At 46.6% G+C, this 21,255-nt stretch overlaps 1 protein-coding gene across 1 annotated transcript; it reads right to left on the reverse strand.

Moving 5' to 3' along the window:
- Window positions 1–2,216: 2,216 nt before the first annotated feature.
- On the reverse strand, window positions 2,217–8,704 carry LOC141041501 (protein FAR1-RELATED SEQUENCE 5-like). The gene has a single exon (XM_073507774.1). The coding sequence runs from the start codon at window positions 5,208–5,210 to the stop codon at window positions 3,078–3,080; it is 2,133 nt and encodes a 710-aa protein (XP_073363875.1). The 5' UTR covers window positions 5,211–8,704; the 3' UTR covers window positions 2,217–3,077.
- Between the last annotated feature and the right edge of the window lie 12,551 nt (window positions 8,705–21,255).

Here is a 21,255-nt window from a genome sequence, read left to right on the forward strand (position 1 = left end):
CAGGCTCCGGCTATTTAAGCAGGACGGGGTCTCGAAACCCTAGCCACACCCTCTTCCCCCCTCTGCCTGCCGCCAGGCTATCCATTCCTCTTGCTGCTCTCCATCCTGACCCTCTCCGCCATGGCTGCGCAGGAGGACACTACTGCAGAACCCCGTGCCCAGACACTGGAGGGGATCAAGGATGGCGAGGGTTCCTCATCTGTAAGTTCACTCTGCTTCCGCTTCTTTCCTTTTTTCTTTCTTTCGGCTACTTGATTTAGTTGTGAAACGTGAATAAGCCAGACGGAATCTCGAAACCCTAGCCACACCCCCTTCATCCTTTTATCCGCCTCCAGGCCATCCACTCCTCTTGCTGTTCTCTATCCTGACACTCTCCGCCATGGCTGTGCAGGATGACACTACTCCAGAGAGCCGTGTCCTGACGCAGGAGGAAATCTCGTCTGGCCAGGCTTCCTCATCTGTAAGTTCACTCTGCTTCTGTTTCATTCATTTTTTCTTTCTTTCGGCTACCCGGATTAGTTGTGAAACATGGATCATTGTGGTGAACTTCATCCTAAGTTGATGATAGTGCGTCCTGCCATCAATCTGACACCTTCTCTTTTGTCCAGGTGAAGAACCGGTGGGAGGCTACGGAAGCTCACCTCTTGAAGATCGTGGAGATATCCACGAGGTTGTATGATCTTCTGGATGAGAAGACGAAGGTGAAGCTCAAACTTGAGTACGACAAGCTCACGCTGGAGACATACGTTATGATAAAAGAGGTCAAGGAACTTCGCGCCCAGCGACCCTGATCGCTATATCTGAAGCAATTAAGCAGTGGACTAAAAAGTTTCTTATTTTGTCTTGCGTCACCTCGTAGTCAGTAACTTTCATAACAAACGTGTTTTGGTTTCCTGGGTCAAGTTTATGGGTACAGATGTGAACATTAATGTAATGGCCAATTCGAGAGGCGCTGTTTTGAAAAGCACGGGCGTGAAGTCTCTGCAGCCAAGGTTGTTTGTACCAACTAGAGTCATGTCTTGTGCACACATGAAGGCGTGGACATTCCTACCTTTCTTTGTTTAAGTGTTTCGGGTCACAGGGACGAGCATGAAGCGCTCAAAGGCATGGTCGGTGGTATTACATAGTCACGCTAGCCTGTGACTCTATCAGACGGAGACGCAGGGGCGTTTAGCCCACAGAGGCACGCAATGGCCTATGTGAGGGACGCTGTATTTAAAATCTTATTTCCTTGTATTTAAGAGCACGGACGTGAACTCCCTATGGACACGGTTCCCTATTGAGTTGTGTCACACATCTTTCTTGATGTTCCGTATATTATTTCGATATAAAAGGCGTGGACATTCGTGGCTATCTATATTTCATTGTTTCACAATGAAGCACGGGCACACTTTTAAACAAAGCACAAGCACGTCTCTATTTGCAGAAACAACACTGTCGTGGTTCTACAGGACGCTATGTTCTAGGCTGTGTGCAGCATGTTTCCACCCAAACGTTCACCACAGGGTAACAGACATACACAGAGGAAGTGCCGTGCAGTGATAACAAACGCACAGTCTTACAGATACAAGAGGCACGAGGAGGCATATTAATTAACATCATCAGAAATGAATCATTATATATGCGCACACATATAGAGAGATGCATAAAAAGTGGTATTAACTAATAATAGAACTTAACAACAGGCATACAACATTAGACTCAAACTTATAGTAGAACACACACAGTAACTAGAAGTCCTGATCATGACAGATCGACTGGGTCACTGAAAACTCAAAAGTAGTAACAAGTCAATGCTAGGTGGTTGCTTGAAGCATCAAATAGAGCCACGGCTTTGATGGTACGAGATGCACTGTTGTACTTGCAGACCAGGCACGGGCGTGCCCCTCCATGATTTAATTATTTACCGCACACATTCACAAAGCGTGCCTGTCTTTGTGAATCTGTTCGACGCAGGAAGCACGGTTGTACAGTCATCTTCCCTCTGCAAGCGGCAAAATTTTCCACGGGCACGTTGACAATTAAGTCACTAGAAGATTCAAGGCCCTGCCTCTGCTTTGCAGATGATTCTGCTAAAACGCGGACAAAACCAAGTAAGTGAAGTGATGGCAGAAGCACGACTTTTCAAGAATGAGACACACTGTTCTACATGCCACACAGGCACGACCGTGATTCCATGTGCTTTCGTAGCATGTAAAGACGTGATTCTCTCACAGCAAACGTCATGAACCTACTGCCAGGCCCTATATCCATTTGTGAAACAGAAAAACAAACACAACCGTGACCCGTTCTGTTTGAAATCTTTGCATGACAGAAGCACAGCGTGAAGGCACATGAGGCACGGTTGGACACGCATCGCAAGCACGGTTATTTAAATTACTTACAGACATGCATTCATAACAGAAGAACATGTGTAAGAACAGGCGAGGCACCGTTACCACGAAAGCCACAGTTATGCAGCCCCAGAAGCACGACCCAGATTCTGTGCTTAAAAATGTTTTCGTTCCATAACGGCGGGCGTGACCATGCAACCATGAGAGTCACGGTTGAACACTCACCGGTGGCATGGCCGTGGCTGCCTGTGGCCTTAGGTTATTTTTATCTCTCTGTCACGCAGCAGAGAAGCATGCTTGTATGCTTACAACATCCACGTTCAGAAACCGACGCGGCTGCGGAAAATAACAAGGAAACCTATGCCTTTGATATTTTTCTCCGCTGAGTAAAAAATACATAAAGAAGCAAAAGGCGTTCTTATTTAAATTTGTTTTGTTTCTGCAGCAAATTAACTTACAAGCCGTTCTTATACCCACAACACAAGAAAATAAACAATCGACACCCGCCCGCCCTCCCCACCAATTGCTTGCTATTTCATCGCTCCACGTGCGGCCTTGTTTTTGAATGTTCAGCGATCCATTCTTCCTTCTCGACCCTTGTGCAACCCCACCTTTCTGCGTAGCTATTCAACCTATTTACCTGTAAAATTAATATTCATACATAAAAACAAAGCGAAAGATTGCGGTCGCCACTATTCTTTTGCTTACGTCCTGTTTAAGCTGCATTATTACCTTTTAATTTTTCTATTCGTACAGTTCTCCCGTACCAAAAAGTCTCCACTCAGACCTTTCCTTTCTGAAAATGGACTGTGCAGATTCCGTGCCTTGTCCCGGGCTTCCCTGCACGCATTCTGTGTGCCTGGCTTGTGTGATGTTCGATTCTGGCATAGATGCAAGACTTTGGTGAATGCTCCCTGCTGTCAGTGGGGTCGTTGGAGTTGCTGGCGTATGACGTCTTCCTCCTGGGCTTGGAGTGCATTGTCCTGAGCCGTTTGATGTCCTCGATGGTGTTGTCGGTGTTGTCGGCCATTTCATTGACCTTGCCCTCTTCTCCTCCTGCGATTTCCTCTTCTCCTCTTCAATCCACATCCTCTCCTGGACTTCTGGGTTATCCAGGCAGTTTGTTTTCCTATGACCCTTTACTCTACAACGGCCGCACTTGGATGCAGCTTTGTTGCCTTTTCCTTTCTTCTCAGAACCAGCTTTGATTTGATCTCCTTTTTTCGTGCCCTTTGAGCCACTCATGGGAGGGTTCTTGAGAGTTTTGGCAAGAATGCATGTGTCTGGTTCCTCGGCAAGTGCCGCCATGACTTTTATTTTCATATCTACCATACACTCACGAAGCACACTGTATGCCTTCTCTTTTCTGCAAGCATTTGAACGGATATCCGACAACTCAGCGTAAGCGAGGAAGAATCTCATAGTTTCATCGTCTTGTGCGGTCATGCTATCACCTTGACTTGTAGACAGAACTTTCAGACTCTCTGATAGATTCCTGGTCCATCTGGGGATGACAAAGGATTTTGGAAGTTGATTGATCATGCCTGTTTGGTCCATCACCTTAAGCACATGGCAGCACTGAATGCCATCCCTACTCATTTTCTTGCAGCTGCAACTGTATATTTCTTTTTGCTCATCCACATCTACCCTGAACTCAGACTTGTCAAATTCCTCGCCCGGATATGGTTTCCACACTTTTTCTCCAGGCTCAGTAATCTTTTTAAAAAAATACGCCCTCCCCTTTGTCAGGTCAGAGCACTTGAAGTAAGTCCGGTTCCATAGCTCCATCTGGAATTTCCTAAAAATTTCATTTGTGTATACTTGACTTGCTTGTCTTTCAATCGGAAAACCCGTCTCTAGTGATGGTGCCTTCTCTTCTGTTCGGTGTCTTTTCTTGTCAAGAGTGGCGAGGCAATTTTGCTGAATCATGTGATACGCATCAACAAACCTTTTTATAGTGTCCTTGTGGTCGACGTAATTCTTCCACATTGAATTCGTGCTCTCACTGCGAGTGGTTGTTGACGAGAAAGGATAGAAGCAGTCCTTGAAGTAGGCCGGCACGCAAAAATTTCGGAGTTCCCATAGCATGTTCAGGTGTTTGTTGCCTTCCACCTTGTGCATAGAAATGGCTTCTTTCCAGGCACGATCAAACTCGTCTTGATCTAGTGAGTTTTTGACGATTCGAAATAAATCATCAGACATCCCTGGGTGTTGCGCAAACACTGCTGCATTATTTTCCTTCTGGTTGTTCCTAATATGCCACCAGCAGAACTTGTGCCTCGTTCTCGGAAGAGCTTCCTCTATTGCAGTCTTCATCGCCTGGTCCTGGTCTGTTATTATGTATTTCGGCTCTTTACCTCCCATTGCCTCGACAAACATGCTTAGGAGCCACTTGAATGACCCTATTTTCTCATCCTTCAAAAGACCTACTCCAAACAGGACGGTCGACCCATGGTTGTCGACACCTATAATTGGTGCAAATGGCAAGCCATATATATTCGTAGAGAATGTCGTGTCAAAAGACACGAAATCTCCATATAGATCATAATTCATCTTACACAAGGAGTCTGTCCAGAACAGGCTGCGCACTACATTGTTCTCTGTCTCTTCCACATGGTGGAATCCCGGCCTCCGCCTCTGCATATCGGCAAACAGTTTCATGGTGTCTGCGATATCAGTGCCGCGCTCTGCAGCCCTATCCCGGCATGCAATGTTGCTTATGTCAATCGTGTCGAACATAATTTCTCGCCTCGGTTTCCCCATGGCAGTAAAAATCCGCATAACCTTCCTTGGTTCTAACCTCGCCTTCTGCAGCACTTGTATAAAGAATTTCTCCTGAGGTGTAATCTTCTTATAGCATCTCATGAACTTCAGCATCCAATCAGATGGGTGAAGCTGGTGGTTGTGCTCTAGACGCACGTTCTTCAGATACCATTTCCTCCTATCTGTATCCCTCTTGGCTGTTATTTGGAGTGGGCAGCTTGTCCGGATCAAGCAGTTGTTCCTTCTCTCCTTAACATGTCTCTCAGTTGTTTTATTCTGCCCATCCTTGGTGCACTGAAACACCTGCTTGTCAAGTTGCTGATCATATGTCGATCTTCTGCTCGTTGATCGCTTGGCAGCAAAGCCAGCCTTTCTAGCATATCTTTAGAAAAAGAAAATGCACTCATCCAAAGATCCGAATACCATACCACCTTCTGGTTCGACCGCTTCGGTGACCTCCTGAATCGTTGGGTATATGCCTTCTTTAAACATGTCGTCCATTTCTTTCTCTACAATGGTCGGCGGCGCCATTATGATTCTGTCTACCGTGTCTTCGTTCGTCTGATCGCATTCACTTCTGACGACATCAGTTTCATCGCCAACCACAGGTCCACTTACAGCAGAGCTGCTGCTGCTCTGTTGTTTGTCACACGCAGCAGCGTCGTTTCTGCATGGCACGGTCAAATCCATAAATGAGTCTGCCTCTCCACTGTTGCATTGTGCAATGCTGCTACCTGTTTCTCCGGCACTCATGCAACCAAGGGATTGTGCTGCTTCTACCATGCAATCCGTGCTAGCGCTGTACGATACTTGCTGCTGTGAACGTTGCGTTTCCTTCGAAATGGATGGAGAACTATGATATTTCTTTGCCTCATCTGTTATCCCCTCCGCCAAATCCTGAACACATGGCACGAAACAGAATTAGATGTCCAGAGCAGCATATGCATTTTTTTAATTTCTAAACAAAAGATTTATATGACTCATCAGGGCTCATCTGGTATACCAAAACCAGACCCGTGCCTCTTCACTGAGTATAAGCGGTACACCAGATGCACTGTTCACATTACACCCAGCAGCACGAATGTGACCATGCTACACACACATCTGCACAAAGAGGCACAGATGTGCTTCTGTTTACACCATAACCGGAGAGGCACAACAACATCGTATACAAAAGAACAACTGCAGATACAGCCATCCTCCTGTTTTGCACTTTACCCTGTTCTTCCATAAAACTGTTTGTGTGTTGAATTGAAAAAGCATAGTTCCGACGTCACCTTTGTTTTCCCATGCCTCTCTTGTCCAGCAAAACTTGGCGACAACCTCCGTGCATTGGTGATTTCGCTGACGATTCTGAATGCCATCGGAGATCCTTTGGAAGGACCCCTCGTGTTGAACGCCACAGGTGATCCTTTCAAAGGACCTTGCCTTATGTTTTCATCGATCCGTGGACTACCACGATACTTGCTTCCTTGTTCGTACACCTGCGTGTGGAAGATACTACAATTTAAATATAGCAGACGAAAACAAAGAAAAAATTGCTCACAAAAAAATATACATTTGCTTTAAATGTTGTTGGACGTTTGTATATGCTGTCACCTGTATTGCTGTATGGTAGAGTTTATTGCTCCTATGTTGGATTTTGTCGTTGGGCTCTTCTTGCTTGTGCAAACCGTACCGAATCCTTGAACACCAATGCTTTTGTTGCCAATGATCCTTCTGCTTGCATCAAAGGAAATTCTGTTACCCTGTACCTCTTCATTATGACCGCCTACAAACGCTGGGCCGTCACAACGCCCACTCTGCGCCTTTGTGGGCATCTGTGTCTTCAAACCAAAAAATAATTAGAGGCATGTGCGAGTAAAACTTCCACGTACGTTAAAACCAGCGTTTCAAGTTTTCGCCGTTACCTGCACAATCTGCTTAGTGGAGTCTCTGCTGCTTAGAATGCTCCTCTTCGCAGGTGTCTGTTGCACACCATGCTCCTGGTTGGGACGTTTGCCAAGAACTTGTATCTCACTCTTGACTCCAATTATTCCAGCCTGCATGGCATGTGCGTGTTTGGCAGCATCTGCATCCTTGATCTTCTTCTCGTTTTCTAGTAATTTTTTTCTTCCACCTTTCTATACTCAACTGCAGAGTAGATGCACAGGATAAATAGATATTACATCATTCATCCAGGATATATAAATCATTTTTGTTGTTGTTGACAGCAAACGTCCCAGAAATAAAAGACCAAACACTAATGTTCAACTGCCTTACTATTACCTGCCTCCCATAATCCTTGCTGATGTCGTTCAAAGACCGACCGTCCCTGTTGTCCTGACTAGATGACGCACTCCTGAACATCTGCCCGAAAAAGAGACGAAATAAATATAAAGGTTATAAACCTGCAGTATCAGTGTTGAAACATTTCGAAGTCGATCTCAATCTTTCTTACTAACCTTTTACACTTACAACGCAAGAGAGATATATTTTTAGTTCTATATAAGTGACATATATAAATATATACATATATTAATTTTTAATTAAACTACAACCTCAACCAAAGTGAGATCCTCTGATGCTAATTTGCTTGTGCAACACTTAACACAAAGATAACCATGAAACCTAACGAAAGTCACTTGACTGTCGACGACACTGACAAGTGGGCTCTCAGTTACTAATTCCTCTAAGTCTCTCACTAACTTGTGGGGTCGGCCTTATATGAGTCCTACGAGGAGTACCTCCATCTGGGGTGAGAAAATGTGGTACGTGGACTTCAAACTCATACTGACATGCGGGCTCTCAAATAGTTCCTCCAAGTATTTGACTAACTTGTGGGGCCGTCCACAGATGAGTTCCAGATCTCTCTCCATCTAGCATCGGTGGCGACAGGCGAGGCATATTCTGGCTCTCCAAAGGAAAGCCAATCCTGATCCCTCCGCAGAGTTCGCTCGTCACCGAAAAATTATCGGCCTCCTTCATCTCACTCGCCATGGATCTCCTGTTCAGGTAATCCATTGCATCCTCACCATGATTATGCCACCGATTCAACGTTTGAACAAAATAAATTACTGGTGCTAGCAATTCCGCGGGCTGCGTACACACCGCATGTGCGCAACACAGCAGGTGGGGCGCGATTTGAATATCGGTTCCGGATCCAATTATCTTCAGCTGGTCCGTGCTCAAACTGTTGCGCCGTCTTAACAGCAGAAGGGTTATGGATTTAAAATTAGGACTCAGCTGACCTCACTTTAATCATGCCAACTGCATGCTTGCGCCGTGGTTTTGCTAAGTTGAGTTATATCTCTAGCCATGCAAAACTTAAGCACTCTCGTGACCACAGATTATATTAGTTGTAGAGCTCAATGAAACTGCAGTCAAAATTCACTATTCTGATCCCTAACATGAGGACACATGTAAAATTATTTTTATAGATCCGCAATCTATAGAAGAGATCCAAAGGACTTACACTACAGGAAACAGCTATTTTGCCGTCTGCCACGGCGGACGGCAAAGGCACGAACGGCGGACGGCAAAAGGCTCCGGCAAAGTAGGCTACGGTAAACAGCTGCTTTGCCGTCTGCTTCCTGGCGGCTGACGGCAAAGGCCCTTTGCCGTCTGCGGCGGACGACAAAGAGAGCGGACGGCAAAACTTGTGCTCTCAGTCCGTTAAGTGGATAACGGCAGGCCTTTGCCGTCCGCCAGCGGACGGCAAATTTTCTAGTGTCTTTGCCGTCCACCGTATGATGTCATCTACACGTCACCACATGGCAGGCCTTTGCCGTCTGCCGCTGACGGCAAACTCTTTTACTCTTTGCCGTCTGCCACTGTAGGCAAATTGACTAAATGGGTCAGCTCCCAGGAAGCACAGCTAGATGCCACGTGGCCTCTTTGCCGTCGGTGGCAGACGGCAAAGAGCCCGTTGCCGTCGGTGGCAGATGGCAAAGAGCCTGCATATTGGCTCTTTTTTCTGTTTTTTATTAAATCCAACAATTTTCATCACAAATATATATGACATATACAAATATATTTCACAGCAAACATATAAGATATATATGATGTATATGACATAGTTCCATCACATAGATATCCAACATGCAGAGTTCCATCATACATAGTTCCATCACATATGTTCCATCCAACTACCAAGTTCCATCATACATAGCATAGTTCATCCAACTACCAAGATACATGCATAGTTCAGCGATACAAAAGAAACAGAGAAAGGGATAAGGAGCACTCCATCTATGCAAGCTTTCGTCAAGTGAATGAAATCTGCAAAATGAAAAATAAGAAAGTTATAAATAGGTGACTAGAACAAGAAGAAGACTAGAACAAGAAGAGTATGTTATTTATGGGCTAACTTACGTGAAATGGATCATATATGAGCTAACTAAGTTGAAATGGGTCGTTTATGAGCTAACTAAGGTCAAATGGATCGTTTTTGAGGTAACTAAGGTGAAATGGATCATTTTTTAGCTCACTTAGGTCAAATGGATCATTTATGAGCTAACTTAGTTGAAATGGATCGTTTTTGAGCTAACTTTGTTGAAATGGATCATTTATGAGCTAATTTAGTTGAAATGGATCTTTTTGAGCTAACTTTGTTGAAATGGATCATTTATGAGCTAATTTAGTTGAAATGAATCTTTTTGAGCTAACTTAGGTGAAATGGATCATTTAAGAGCTAATTTAGGTGAAATGGATTGTTTTTTAGCTCACTTAGGTCAAATGGATCATTTATGAGCTAAATTAGTTGAAATGGATCGTTTATGAGATAACCTAGGTAAGATGGGTCATTTTGGAGTTAACCTAGGTGAAATGGGCCATTTTAAAGCTAACGTAGGTAAAATGGATCATTTAGGAGCTAATCTAGGTAAAATGGGTCACTTTTGAGCTAACTTGGATGAACTGCATCATTTATAAGCTAACCTAGGTAAAATGGGTCATTTTGGAGGAAAAGAAGCTAACTCTAGGTCATTATGGTAAGCATATTGGAGGAAATAAAGCTAAGTCTAGGTCTTTATGCATTTGTTAAGCAAAACACTAGAGAAACTTAGTGTGATCAGGGAGGTGTAGGAGCGGGGTGGCTAGTGCCGCTACCTGGAGAAGGATCGTGCGATGCGTTTCTGGAGTTAAGCTGCACCAAAGATCATTTCCAATGTCTCGTTAGCATTATGACACTCAAATGTTAAGACTAGCAAGTAATGTCCATTCAAATTAAACTCACCGTGCTCCCAGGAGCAATCACTGGCATCGGTGGAGCGGGCTGACCGGACTTCTCGCACACAGACTGCACATTTGGTTTTCACAACAGAGTCATACTAGTTAGTAATGAGACTCAAATGTTAAGACTAGCAAGTAATCTGCAGAAGAAACTTACCACAAGGAGCTCGTACATGGCCCTTGCCTGCATGTCATTCCGTGCCCTCTCCTCCTCCATCATCTTCCTCGTCCTCTCCTCCATCTCCCGCTGCCTCTCCGCCGCCTCCGCCAGAAGTTTCTCCGTTCTATCTCTCTCAGTCTGTATAGCAGCCTGCAACACCACTCACATGACCATTTGTAATCATTGATGGAAGCGCACACAATGTAATGGAGAAAGATAACTGAGTACGTATCACTAACCTTGATGGCGAGTTGCACTGGCCGTTCACGAGGCCTTATCTCAGGAGCGGAGCTCGACTGGCGCGCCTTGATCTCCGGGAGAGTGCTAGGACAACGGATAAGTCCATCTCCAATGGCTATGGAGCCATGGGACCTCCCGCCACCAGATATCATCACCAGCTCTGGATCGATGGGACCTTGGCTCGGGTTAAAGTCCTCCCCTTTCCTCGCCTTCCCCTCATCTCTATATCTCACAAGCTTGTTGTGGGAGGAGATGTTGGTGAAGTTGTTTGCATCATCGAGGTCAGACTGAGAGAAAGCCTTGACTTTCTTGAAAGAGGCAGTGTGGGCCATGGCATACAGGTCGTACACCTCTGGCACCTTATCCGCCTTATTGTAGCGTGCCTGAAAGAGAGAAACAATGAAAATTAGTAATTAAAGGGCTCAAGCTAGCATGATGAATGAATTGCATGAATCATGAAGCAAACCACATACCCAGTTGCGCCCGAACTGATATAAGTTGGAGCTGCCTTGATGGTGTGGCACACCTTCCATTTGGGCACGTTTGTCCTTGGCCTCGTTGTGGAGGGCTAGCCATTCTTTTGAGCACCACTCATCGACCAACACCTCCCAACAATCCATCCGATCCGCACACCATCTCGGAGGCGCCTAAGTTAGCAAATAGAAACTTGAGCGCTACGGCTAAGAATTACTAAATGAAGGAACTTAAGTAGAAGGCCTTAAGAATTACCTTCATGTACTGCTCCTTACTCAGGAACTTATCGCGGCACGCCGGCTTGGTCTTCTTGATACCACGCAAGGCGTAGTAGTCTCGAACAGCCTGCACCCGAGCCTCGTGCCGTAAGTTCTGGAGTAGGCGCTTGCAGACGTTCTGGATAACATTTGCCGCGTCCTCCTCGTATCCCTCCTCACACCTGTAGAATGTCTGCAATCAAATGAGACAATATTGATTAGTACAATTAATAACTAGCTAGTTGAAGATTTTTAAATGTGTAAAGGAGAAATTACCCAGAACGTCCTGATCACCATGTCTACCCTCGTGTCGCACACGACACCATCGATAATGACATCCGGCGGGGCCAGGGCAGCCACGTAGTGCTCCCAGCTCAATCCAAGCTCTGGAAGCCGACCCTCACCAGGCAACGTGACAGACCCCGGGAAGTTTTGCCGGCAAAGAACTCCAAGGACGGAGTTGGGCCGGCGGACACTATGATGGTGGTCCCAACCCCTGCAGCATGACAAGGCCAACGCATTAGTTATTTGAAGAAACGTGAATGCAGAAGGTACAAAAATATTAAATGCACTTACGTATCTCTCCCCATCAGGGAAAATCAACCACCTCTGCTCGCGGGTCGCCGGCACGGACGGGAGCCGTGTAGCACCACGCTGGTAGACGGTGCCCCCCTCCTCCTCAAGATCAGTCGGCTCCCCGCCATCATCAGCATGGCCACTCGGCTCCTCGGGCTGATCCGGCCAGGTACCCCATCCGGACGTGTGCTCCTCCGGGGTCTCGTGGGCCGAAGGCCAGTCGACCCGAGGCTCGTGGGCCCAAGACCCGTGGACCGGAGGCTCGTGGACCGGAGTCTGTGTAGCCTCCTCCTCGGACGAGTCCACCCTAGCAGTCACGTGATCGGGTGAAACAGCTGGGGGTGGCGGCGAGGAAGGCGCCGTAGCAGTCACCCTACCTCCTCTCCCGCGACCACGTGCCCCACCTCCTCTCTTCCTACCTCGTCCCCTGCTGGGCACCGCGGTCGACGAAGAAGGGCCCGGCGGTGTGGACATACTGTCCAGCAACGCTCAGCGGAGAGGTGCGTCTGGAATCGAATACCTCAGACCACGCACCGACGAAGAAGGGGCCTTGGCGCGCTCCCGACCAGCGCCCACCATCTTTCAACACCTGCCATGACAAACAGTAAACGAAATTAGTACAACATAAAAAAAAGACCGACATGAATAATAATATGTGTATCACTTAAGTGTATCATCATCAAGTACAACATTAAAAAATTTAATACCTGACACTACTAATAATCTCGATCAGTATCATGAATAAATGCATAATCATCATCATCACTATAATCAGTGACGGGCTCATAGGGTTAAGTGGCATCAACATGTGGAAGGCCACCTTGACGTAATCGGTCAAGCAATGACAGGTCATCCGCAGCAGTAACCTCTTCTTGTTCCGGCTCTTCTTGTTCCTCCTCTGGGGTGATGTCGGATTCACTGTCGCTGTCTACTTCAATGTTTTGGGGGTGAAGTATAGCGGTTCTTGAAACGCTTTTTGGAAAGACGTGTCTCTTGGAAGAATTCTCCTTCATATGTGTCTGGGTTAATGTGAGTTTCATAATCCTCTTCCTTTGGGGGAGATAGTCTAGCACGTGGCGGCACTTCATAAACGACATCCCAACCTTTCAGATTTGGATTAGTTTGGCAGGCCCACGGTAGATAGAATACTTGGGTCGCCTGTTGAGCCGTAATATAGACATCAGCAACATCTAAATGGGTGCTTTGGTTGATTTCAACTAGCCCTATATGTTCATGAGTCCTTCTAGTCTCCTTCGGCTGAAACCAATAACATTTGAAGACTACGACATTCGGTGGGTTTTCACCATAGAATAGAAGTTCATAAATCGCTTCAACTCTCCCATAATACTCGGTACCTCCTTCGCCGATAGCAGATACACAACAATTTGTAGACTTTCGGTCGGCCATAGATAGCTCTTTGCCATAGGTACGGAAGCGATACCCGTTGATGTCGTATTTGTCAAATGAACGGACCTTATAGTCAAAACCATTAGCGACTTGTCTCAATTCGGCGTCCATAGACTCTGAATTAGCCTACAAGTTTAATATGAAAGGATTGTTGCATTACACACAAATTAGCGAATGAAACCGGGATAGCCGCCTACAAATTAGCCTACAAGTCTAATAGAAATTACCGTTTGTTTGAACCAAGAGATGAAACCGGGATAGCCGCCTCCTTGCTTTGCGAGAAGCTCATACTCTTCGACAGAATCCTTTTGGATCACCGCTCCATACGAGAATAAGGCAACGTATCGACTGTATGAAATATCCAGGAATAAGAGCAGTTCAAAGGAAATAGAAGTTGCGAAACTATGTACCGAGAACTTACTCGATGTACGGCCGCACTTCTATCAGGTTGTTGAAGATATACAACGAAATGGTCTGCCATTGTTCGTTATCCAAAGATACTGGATTTGAAACACTGGCTGGTGCGAGATTCCCTTTGAATAGGCTGAGGTTGGATCCACCCTTTTTAGGGTCGTCAGCATTGTACCGAGGCTTCGGATTATGCAAATGATGATTTTTGGCTTCGTAGTGTGCTGTCACGAAGTTTGCCGCCTCCTCAGTGATGAATGCCTCAGCCATCGATGCTTCAATTCTACGTTTATTTTTACATTTTTGTCGAAGCGTCTTCTGCATCCTCTCAGTTGGGTAGCACCAACGATTTTGCACGGGCCCCCCCAATCTTGCCTCGGTCGGGAGATGCAAAATCAAATGTTGCATTGGATTAAAGAAGCCCGGTGGAAAGATCTTCTCTAACTTGCATATCAACTCCGGCGCCAACTCTTCCATTTCTTCTAGCACGCCAGGCGATAGTTCTTTCGCACAAAGAACACGGAAGAAATAGCTGAGTTCTGCCAGTACTAGCCATTCATCCTCAGGGATGAAGCCACGCAACATCACCGGCATTACCCGCTCAATCCATATGTGCCAATCATGACTCTTGAGACCAAATATCTTCAATTTATCAAGACTGGCTCCCCTCTGTAGATTCGCTGCATACCCATCGGGGAACATCAACTGCATTTTCACCCACAAGATAATTTCCCTCATAGCTGGCCTTCCAAGATTGAACCATGCCTTTGGCTTCGTCTAGTTCTGCTTTCCTTTCGGTTCTTTCATGTTTTGTAACGGCCTATCACATAGCGCCTCCAGATCGACTCTAGCCTTAGTATTATCCTTTGACTTCCCATCTATGCCGAACAATGTACCAAAAAGTGCCTCGGCGATATTCTTCTCAGTGTGCATCACGTCGATGTTGTGTGGGCAAAGGAGGTCTTTGAAGTAAGGCAGATCCCATAAGCATGTTTTGTGAGTCCAGGCGTGCTTAGAATTATACCCCTTGAAGTACCCTGGACGCTCTGGATCTGGCTCGAGAGCGTTTAACTGATCCAGGGTCTGTTGGCCTGTCAATGCAGGTGGTGCAGAGTTTTTGACAACTCTACCTCTGATGAAGTTCTTCCTGTCTTTCCTGAACTTATGGCGAGGATTCAGGAACTATCTATGCATGTCGAAGCAAGAAAACTTGCAACCGGCCTGAAGCCAACAAAACTCAAGAGCTCCCTTGCATGTGGGGCACGGGAACCTTCCATGCACACACCAGCCAACGAATAGCGCATACGCCGGCAAGTCATGCGTCGAGTACATGTACCAGACACGCATTATGAAGTTCCGTTTGCTATAGGCATCGTATGTCTTGAACCCATTATCCCAGGCTTCTTGCAATTCGTCCTTAAGCGGTTGCATGTACACATTCATATTTTTCCCCGGATAGTTGGGCCCTGGAATTATCAACGTCAGGAAAATGTTCTTTCTTTGCATAATCTGTCCGGGGGGGAGATTGAGTGGAAAGACAAATACGGGCCAACAACTGTATTGGGCTGCCGTCATACCAAACACACTGAACCCATCCGTGCTGATGCTGACTCGAGGATGCCTCGGATCTGCAGCTTTGTCACCATGTAATTCATCAAAAAATTTCCACGCAACACCATCCGATGTGTGTACAATCATCAGATTCCCATCTGCATCTAGTTCGGTTCTTTTGCCCGTTTTGTGCCATGTCATCTGTCTGGCCGTCTCTTCGACCATGAAAAGACGTTGAAGTCTTGGTACGATTGGCATATACCGAAGAACACTAACGGGGATTTTGGTCTGTGTCTTCTCACCCATACCGTTGTCTACCACAACATACCTGGAAGACTTGCAAATGGGACAATAGTTCAAGTCCGCATAGTCAAGCCTAAACAAGACACATCCTTTCTCACAGGCATGTATCTTATCATAGGGCATCTTTAGTGCACGGAGGATTTTGTCCGACTGGTACAGGTTTGCAGGCATTACATGGCCTTTGGGTAGAAAGCGTCCAAATACTGTCATCATTGCATCGTAGCATTCTCTGCCCAAGTTGAACTGAGCCATCAGAGCCATTACTTGTGAGATGGCATCCAACTGACAAAGCTCAGTGTGCTCATGGAGCGGACGTTTTGAAGACTCCAACATTTCATTGAAGGCCTTTGCAGATTCCTCCATCTCCTCGTCCGAATCCCGAGCATCATCAAAGTCTTGCACCATGTTTTCCATCCCGGTACCATGCTCGTCGGTGCGACGACGATCCACCTCAGCTCGGTCACATTGGGCAGACTCACCATGAAATGTCCACACCGTATAATCGGGCGTAAAACCACTCTTCTGCAGGTGTTTGCCCATTTCAGCCTCTGTCCTCTTTTCCCAATTGCCGCACCGTAAACAGGGGCACCAGGTTTTCCTCTGGCCATTTGCAAATGCGGCTCGCACAAACCCCTTGGTTTTTGTGAACCATTCAGTGCTCCATTTGTTCTGACCAGTGTGACCGGTGTACATCCACGCACGATCACTCATCTTGACTTTCAGAGCTACTAGACACACAACAAATATATATATATAATTCACCATGTATATATTCATCAGTTGATCTACTTTGTCAATTTTATTACGTCCATGCAACCTACACTCTAATAGGTAATGATAGGTCCTAATCCCACCCGAGTATGTTTAGATTGGGTTCATTTTCCCAGGCTATGCTCCGGATCCTACGCAAAATTTCGGCAGCACCTCCCCGCTGTTCTCCTGATACACGTCTCTGCAATAAACAGAGAGGATGTGTACCCGGAGAACAACAGGGGAGGCACTGACGAAATTTATGCGTCGGATCCGGAGCAAAGCATATGGGAAAACGAACCCAATCTAAACATACTCGGGCTTTCCATGGATAGCGTTGGACAATTCGAAAGAATCAAGGTTATAAATATGCAAATGCATGCATATTTATAACTATGACGCTTTCGAACGGGAGACACATATTGGTTACGCATACTGATGATTCAAGACACATATATAGCTAGCTATCAAGTTTCATCGGAATAGATCAAATAATTAATGGGGGAGGAGGACATGTAATTTGTGCTCACCCACGAACGAAGGGGCAGAGCTCGTCAAACGCACGGCGAGGTCGTCGAACACCAAACCTCGCAGCGACGAAACAACTGCACATTTAAAACTACCCGATCAACACAATTATATATGATGTTTTTCATAACAAAATCGAAAGATATATGACCTAACTAATAATTCACAAATATATGACCCCGTCGGCTTCTGGAAGGCCAAAGAACACCTTTTCGGGAGGTGTCGGGGGTCGGGGTGTCGTGTCGGTCTCGGGGTGCCGTGTCGGGGTCGGGGTCTCGGGTCGGGGTGCCGGGTCGGGGTCGGGGTGCCGTGTCGGTGTCGGGTCAGGCTCGGGGTCGGGGTGTCGGGGTCGGGGTCGGGGTCGGGGTCTCGGGGTCGGGGTGTTGGGGGTGTCGTGTCGGGGGTCGGGGTGTCGTGTTGGTGTCGGGGTGCCGTGTCGGGGCCGGGGTGCTGTTTCGGGGTCGGGATGTCGTGTCGGGGTCAGGGGGTCGGGTGTCGGGGTGGAGTCGGGGTCGGGTGTCGGGGTGTGGTGTCGGGGTTGGGGGGTCAGGGGGTCTTCTCATTCTTCTACTACTTCTACTTCTTCTCATTCTTCTACTTCTTCTCATCCCCCGTCTTATTCTTCTTCTTCTTCTTCTTCTTTCTCCACCTCCTCCTCCTCCTCCTCCTCTTCTTCTTCTTCTTCTTCTTCTTCTTCTTCCCCCTTCTACTTATTCTACTTTTCGTCTTCTTTTTTCATCTTTTTTCACTTCCTTTAATTATGACTATTTAACTAAAACCTAACACTAGTCTAATATAATCCAATCTAATTAATCTAATCTAGCTAACTATATAACCTAAACCTAAACTAAAAACCTAAACTAATTAAAACTAAACTATTTAAACTAATTAAACCTTAACTAATTAAACTAATTAAGCTAAACTAATTAATTCTAAACTGAAAAAACTTAAACTAAAAAACCTTATCTAAACAGAAAAGAAAAACAAAAAAACAGAAAAGAAATGGTAGGGGCTCACCGTGGGGGGCGGCGACGGGTCGGAGAGGGGGCGGCGACGGGGCGGCAGCGAGGCGGCGCAGCGATGGGGAGGGGAGGGGCAGCGATGGGCGGCGCTCCTCGGGGGGCGGTCGACCCGCGGCTGCAGCGGCAGCGGCGGTTGGTCGGGGGTCGGGGGCGGGGACGGGCGCGGCGGTACGGGGACTGGACGGCCGCGGCGCGGCTGGCCGACGTGGAAGGAGCGGCGGGGCAGCGATGGAGGTTGGGGAGGGGTGCGGGGCGGCGGGGAGGCCGGCTACGCCGGACGGGGTCGGCGACGGCGGCACGGGCTGGTGTGGGCGGGGCGATGCGGAAGAGGCGGCGAGGGTGCGGTGCGGTGGAGGTCGGGGCGCCACAGGGGAGGGGTGTGGGGCGGTGGGGCGGCCGGCGGGGTGGCGGCACGGGCTGGTGTGGGCGGGGTCGGCGGCGGCGGCGCGGGTGTGGTGGGGACGAATGGGAGAGTGGGGAGAAGAGACGGGGCGGGACGGCCGTTAACGTAGCCGCCTCTTTGCCGTCTGCCAACGGTCGGCAAATTTTCTTTGCCGTCCGCTTGCGGACGGCAAAGAGGTGGGGCCGGTGGGCTTGAGTTGGTTAAACAATAACTGGACCCACCCACCTCTTTGCCGTCTGCTAGCGGACGGCAAAGATTCTTTGCCGTCAGTCAGCGGACGGCAAAGAACTGGCTGATGGCAAAGACTTCGTTTGCCATCAGCCACATCTTTGTCGTCTGTTTTCTTGTGGCTGACGGCAAAGACCTTCTTTGCCATCAGCCAGCAGACGGCAAAGAGGTGGCAGACGGCAAATAAGTGGATTCCAGTAGTGTTACGTCCGTTTTTGCACAGCAGTTACTAACTCAGAGTTAGAATCCGTCTTAGCTAACCACCCTATTGATGATGGTCTCACATGGACTGCTAACAACTGTCTTACATAGCTGACCTAGTAATGATGACGTCTCATGACCTCTTATGTAGAGTTCGATGAGATGGACTCCACCCCACAGCTGTCGGAGTCTCAGTCTCAGTCTGTCGATGACACGGAGATTGTCACCCAAGATTTCATGGTTCATGACCAACTAGAGACAGAGAGACTAAGGATCGAGTTAAAACGTGCAGCGCACAAAAAGCTTGTTGAGGAGTACAAGACAAAGAAGCAGCTTGCTGCCTCGAAGTAGGTGTTTTTTATCATGCATGTCGCATGTGTCGTTGAAATTTCTTTGGAAATCAATGCCTCTCATTCTAGCTGCATTTTTAATCACGGCTTAAATATTTGTCTCTGTTTTGCTGACTCGGCATTTATATGTAAGCTTCTGCCAGAAAAGCATGTGGTTCAACAATACATTTGCTAAAGGTCATTTCTTATCTTTGTCCACAGAGCTGTTGCAATGGGTGAATACGAAGAAGAGTTCAGCACAAAACTTAGCTTCCAGAAATTCATTACTGTCTGTGAAAAGCTAACAGAACCACAAAAGTAGCTTGTGAGAGATATTGGTTTTGGATACCTTCTAGATCTGCGCTGTCGTGAGCTTCCAAGGTGTTTCGTTCGCTGGCTTGTTCGCTATTTTGATTGCCCTTCCAGGTGTTTCATACTGCCTAGTGGATACAGATTCCTTATCAACTCATACACCATGCACCGGATCTTAGGAATTCCACTGGGCGGGCAGATTATCCCTAGAAAATGCTCAGAAGCTTTCAAATGTCAGGTTAAGTCTGAAACTCGGTGTGCTGGGCACGCTCCAAACATCAGAGAGTTAACTGATCTCATAACCCCAGAGCTGACAGGAGACGTGTTTCAACGGGTTTTCGTGATGTTTGCAACAGCAGTATTTCTATGCCCAACGACATATGATTGCGTTAGCCCCGACTACTTAGCCGCTCTAGAAGGACCAGCAAGTAACATATCATCATATGATTGGTCCAATGCTGTCACAGAGAAACTGGTGACATCGCTCCAGACCTTCAAGGACAAAGGATTCGCACGCGCCCTGTGTGGCTGCCTCCTGATTCCAGTGGTTCTTTCACTAACTTGTACACTTCTTTATACCCACAAGCAGCTACAAGAACATGATTAATTTTTACCTCTTCCCCACTTGCAGATAACGTATTTTGAGTACCTGGATACGAAGATTATGGACCGGGAACCTGACACTCCTGCAAGACTTGTCATGTGGGACACAGAGGCCATTAAGAATTATTCTAACATAGACAGCCTGTCAACAGAGGACGGAATTTTTGGGAAACACACGGTGAGTCAACTTTTCATCATTTTCCTTTGGCGAAGTTTTCGACTCAACATAATGACTTAGCTGCCATGTATTAATTTGACTTGACTGTAATTGTTTCCTTCCACATGGCAGCTGAAAGACATTAGGCGCATGCCTTTCCAACCACCGCCTGGCTTTCAGGCGCCATTTTTCCAAATGAGTCCCAGACTAGAAGCCTACATAGAAGAATTTGTGCCTCAAGAAAAACATTGTTCCGTAAGTGATTTCCAGCTTCTGCACCTGATTTTATGTTTGAAATGATGTTCCCTAAGCTCTTACGAAACAGATACATGTCCTATTGTGTTCATCCAGACAGTTTCGTATAGTACTTTAGCTGTGCTTTTGTGTTAAAACTAGAAGTGCTTCATATAGGACGTTAGCTGTCCTTTCATGGTCATCCAGACAGTCTCCTATAGTACCTTAGCTGTGCTTTTGTGTTAAAACCAGAAGTGCTTCCTATAGGACGTTAGCTGTGCTTTTGTGTTAAAACCATAAGTGCTTCCTATAGTACGTTAGCTGTGCTTTTGTGTTAAAACTAGAAGTGCTTCCTATAGGACGTTATCTGTGCTTTTGTGTTAAAACCAGAAGTGCTTCCTACAAGACGTTAGCTGTGCCTTTGTGTTAAATATAGAAGTGCTTTGAATAGGACGTTAGCTGTGCTTTTGTGTTAAACATAGAAGTGCTTCGTATAGTACGTTAGATGTGCTTTTGTGTTAAATATAAAAGTGCTTCCTATAGTACGTTAACTGTGCCTTTGTGTTAAATATACAAGTGCCTCCTATAGTACGTTAGATGTGCTTTTGTGTTAAAACTAGAAGTGCTTCATATAATACGTTAGCTGTGCCTTTGCGTTAAAACTAACAGTGCTTCCTATAGTACGTTAGGTGTGCCTTTGCGTTAAATATAGAAGTGCTTCCTATAGTACGTTAGCTGTGCTTTTGTGTTAAATATAGCACTGCTTCCCTGCGGCGGTAGATCAACCATGCTTCGTAAGGTACGT

This window comes from Aegilops tauschii, chromosome 2, assembly GCF_002575655.3.
Source record: "Aegilops tauschii subsp. strangulata cultivar AL8/78 chromosome 2, Aet v6.0, whole genome shotgun sequence".
In the NCBI taxonomy this organism is placed as follows: domain Eukaryota; kingdom Viridiplantae; phylum Streptophyta; class Magnoliopsida; order Poales; family Poaceae; genus Aegilops; species Aegilops tauschii.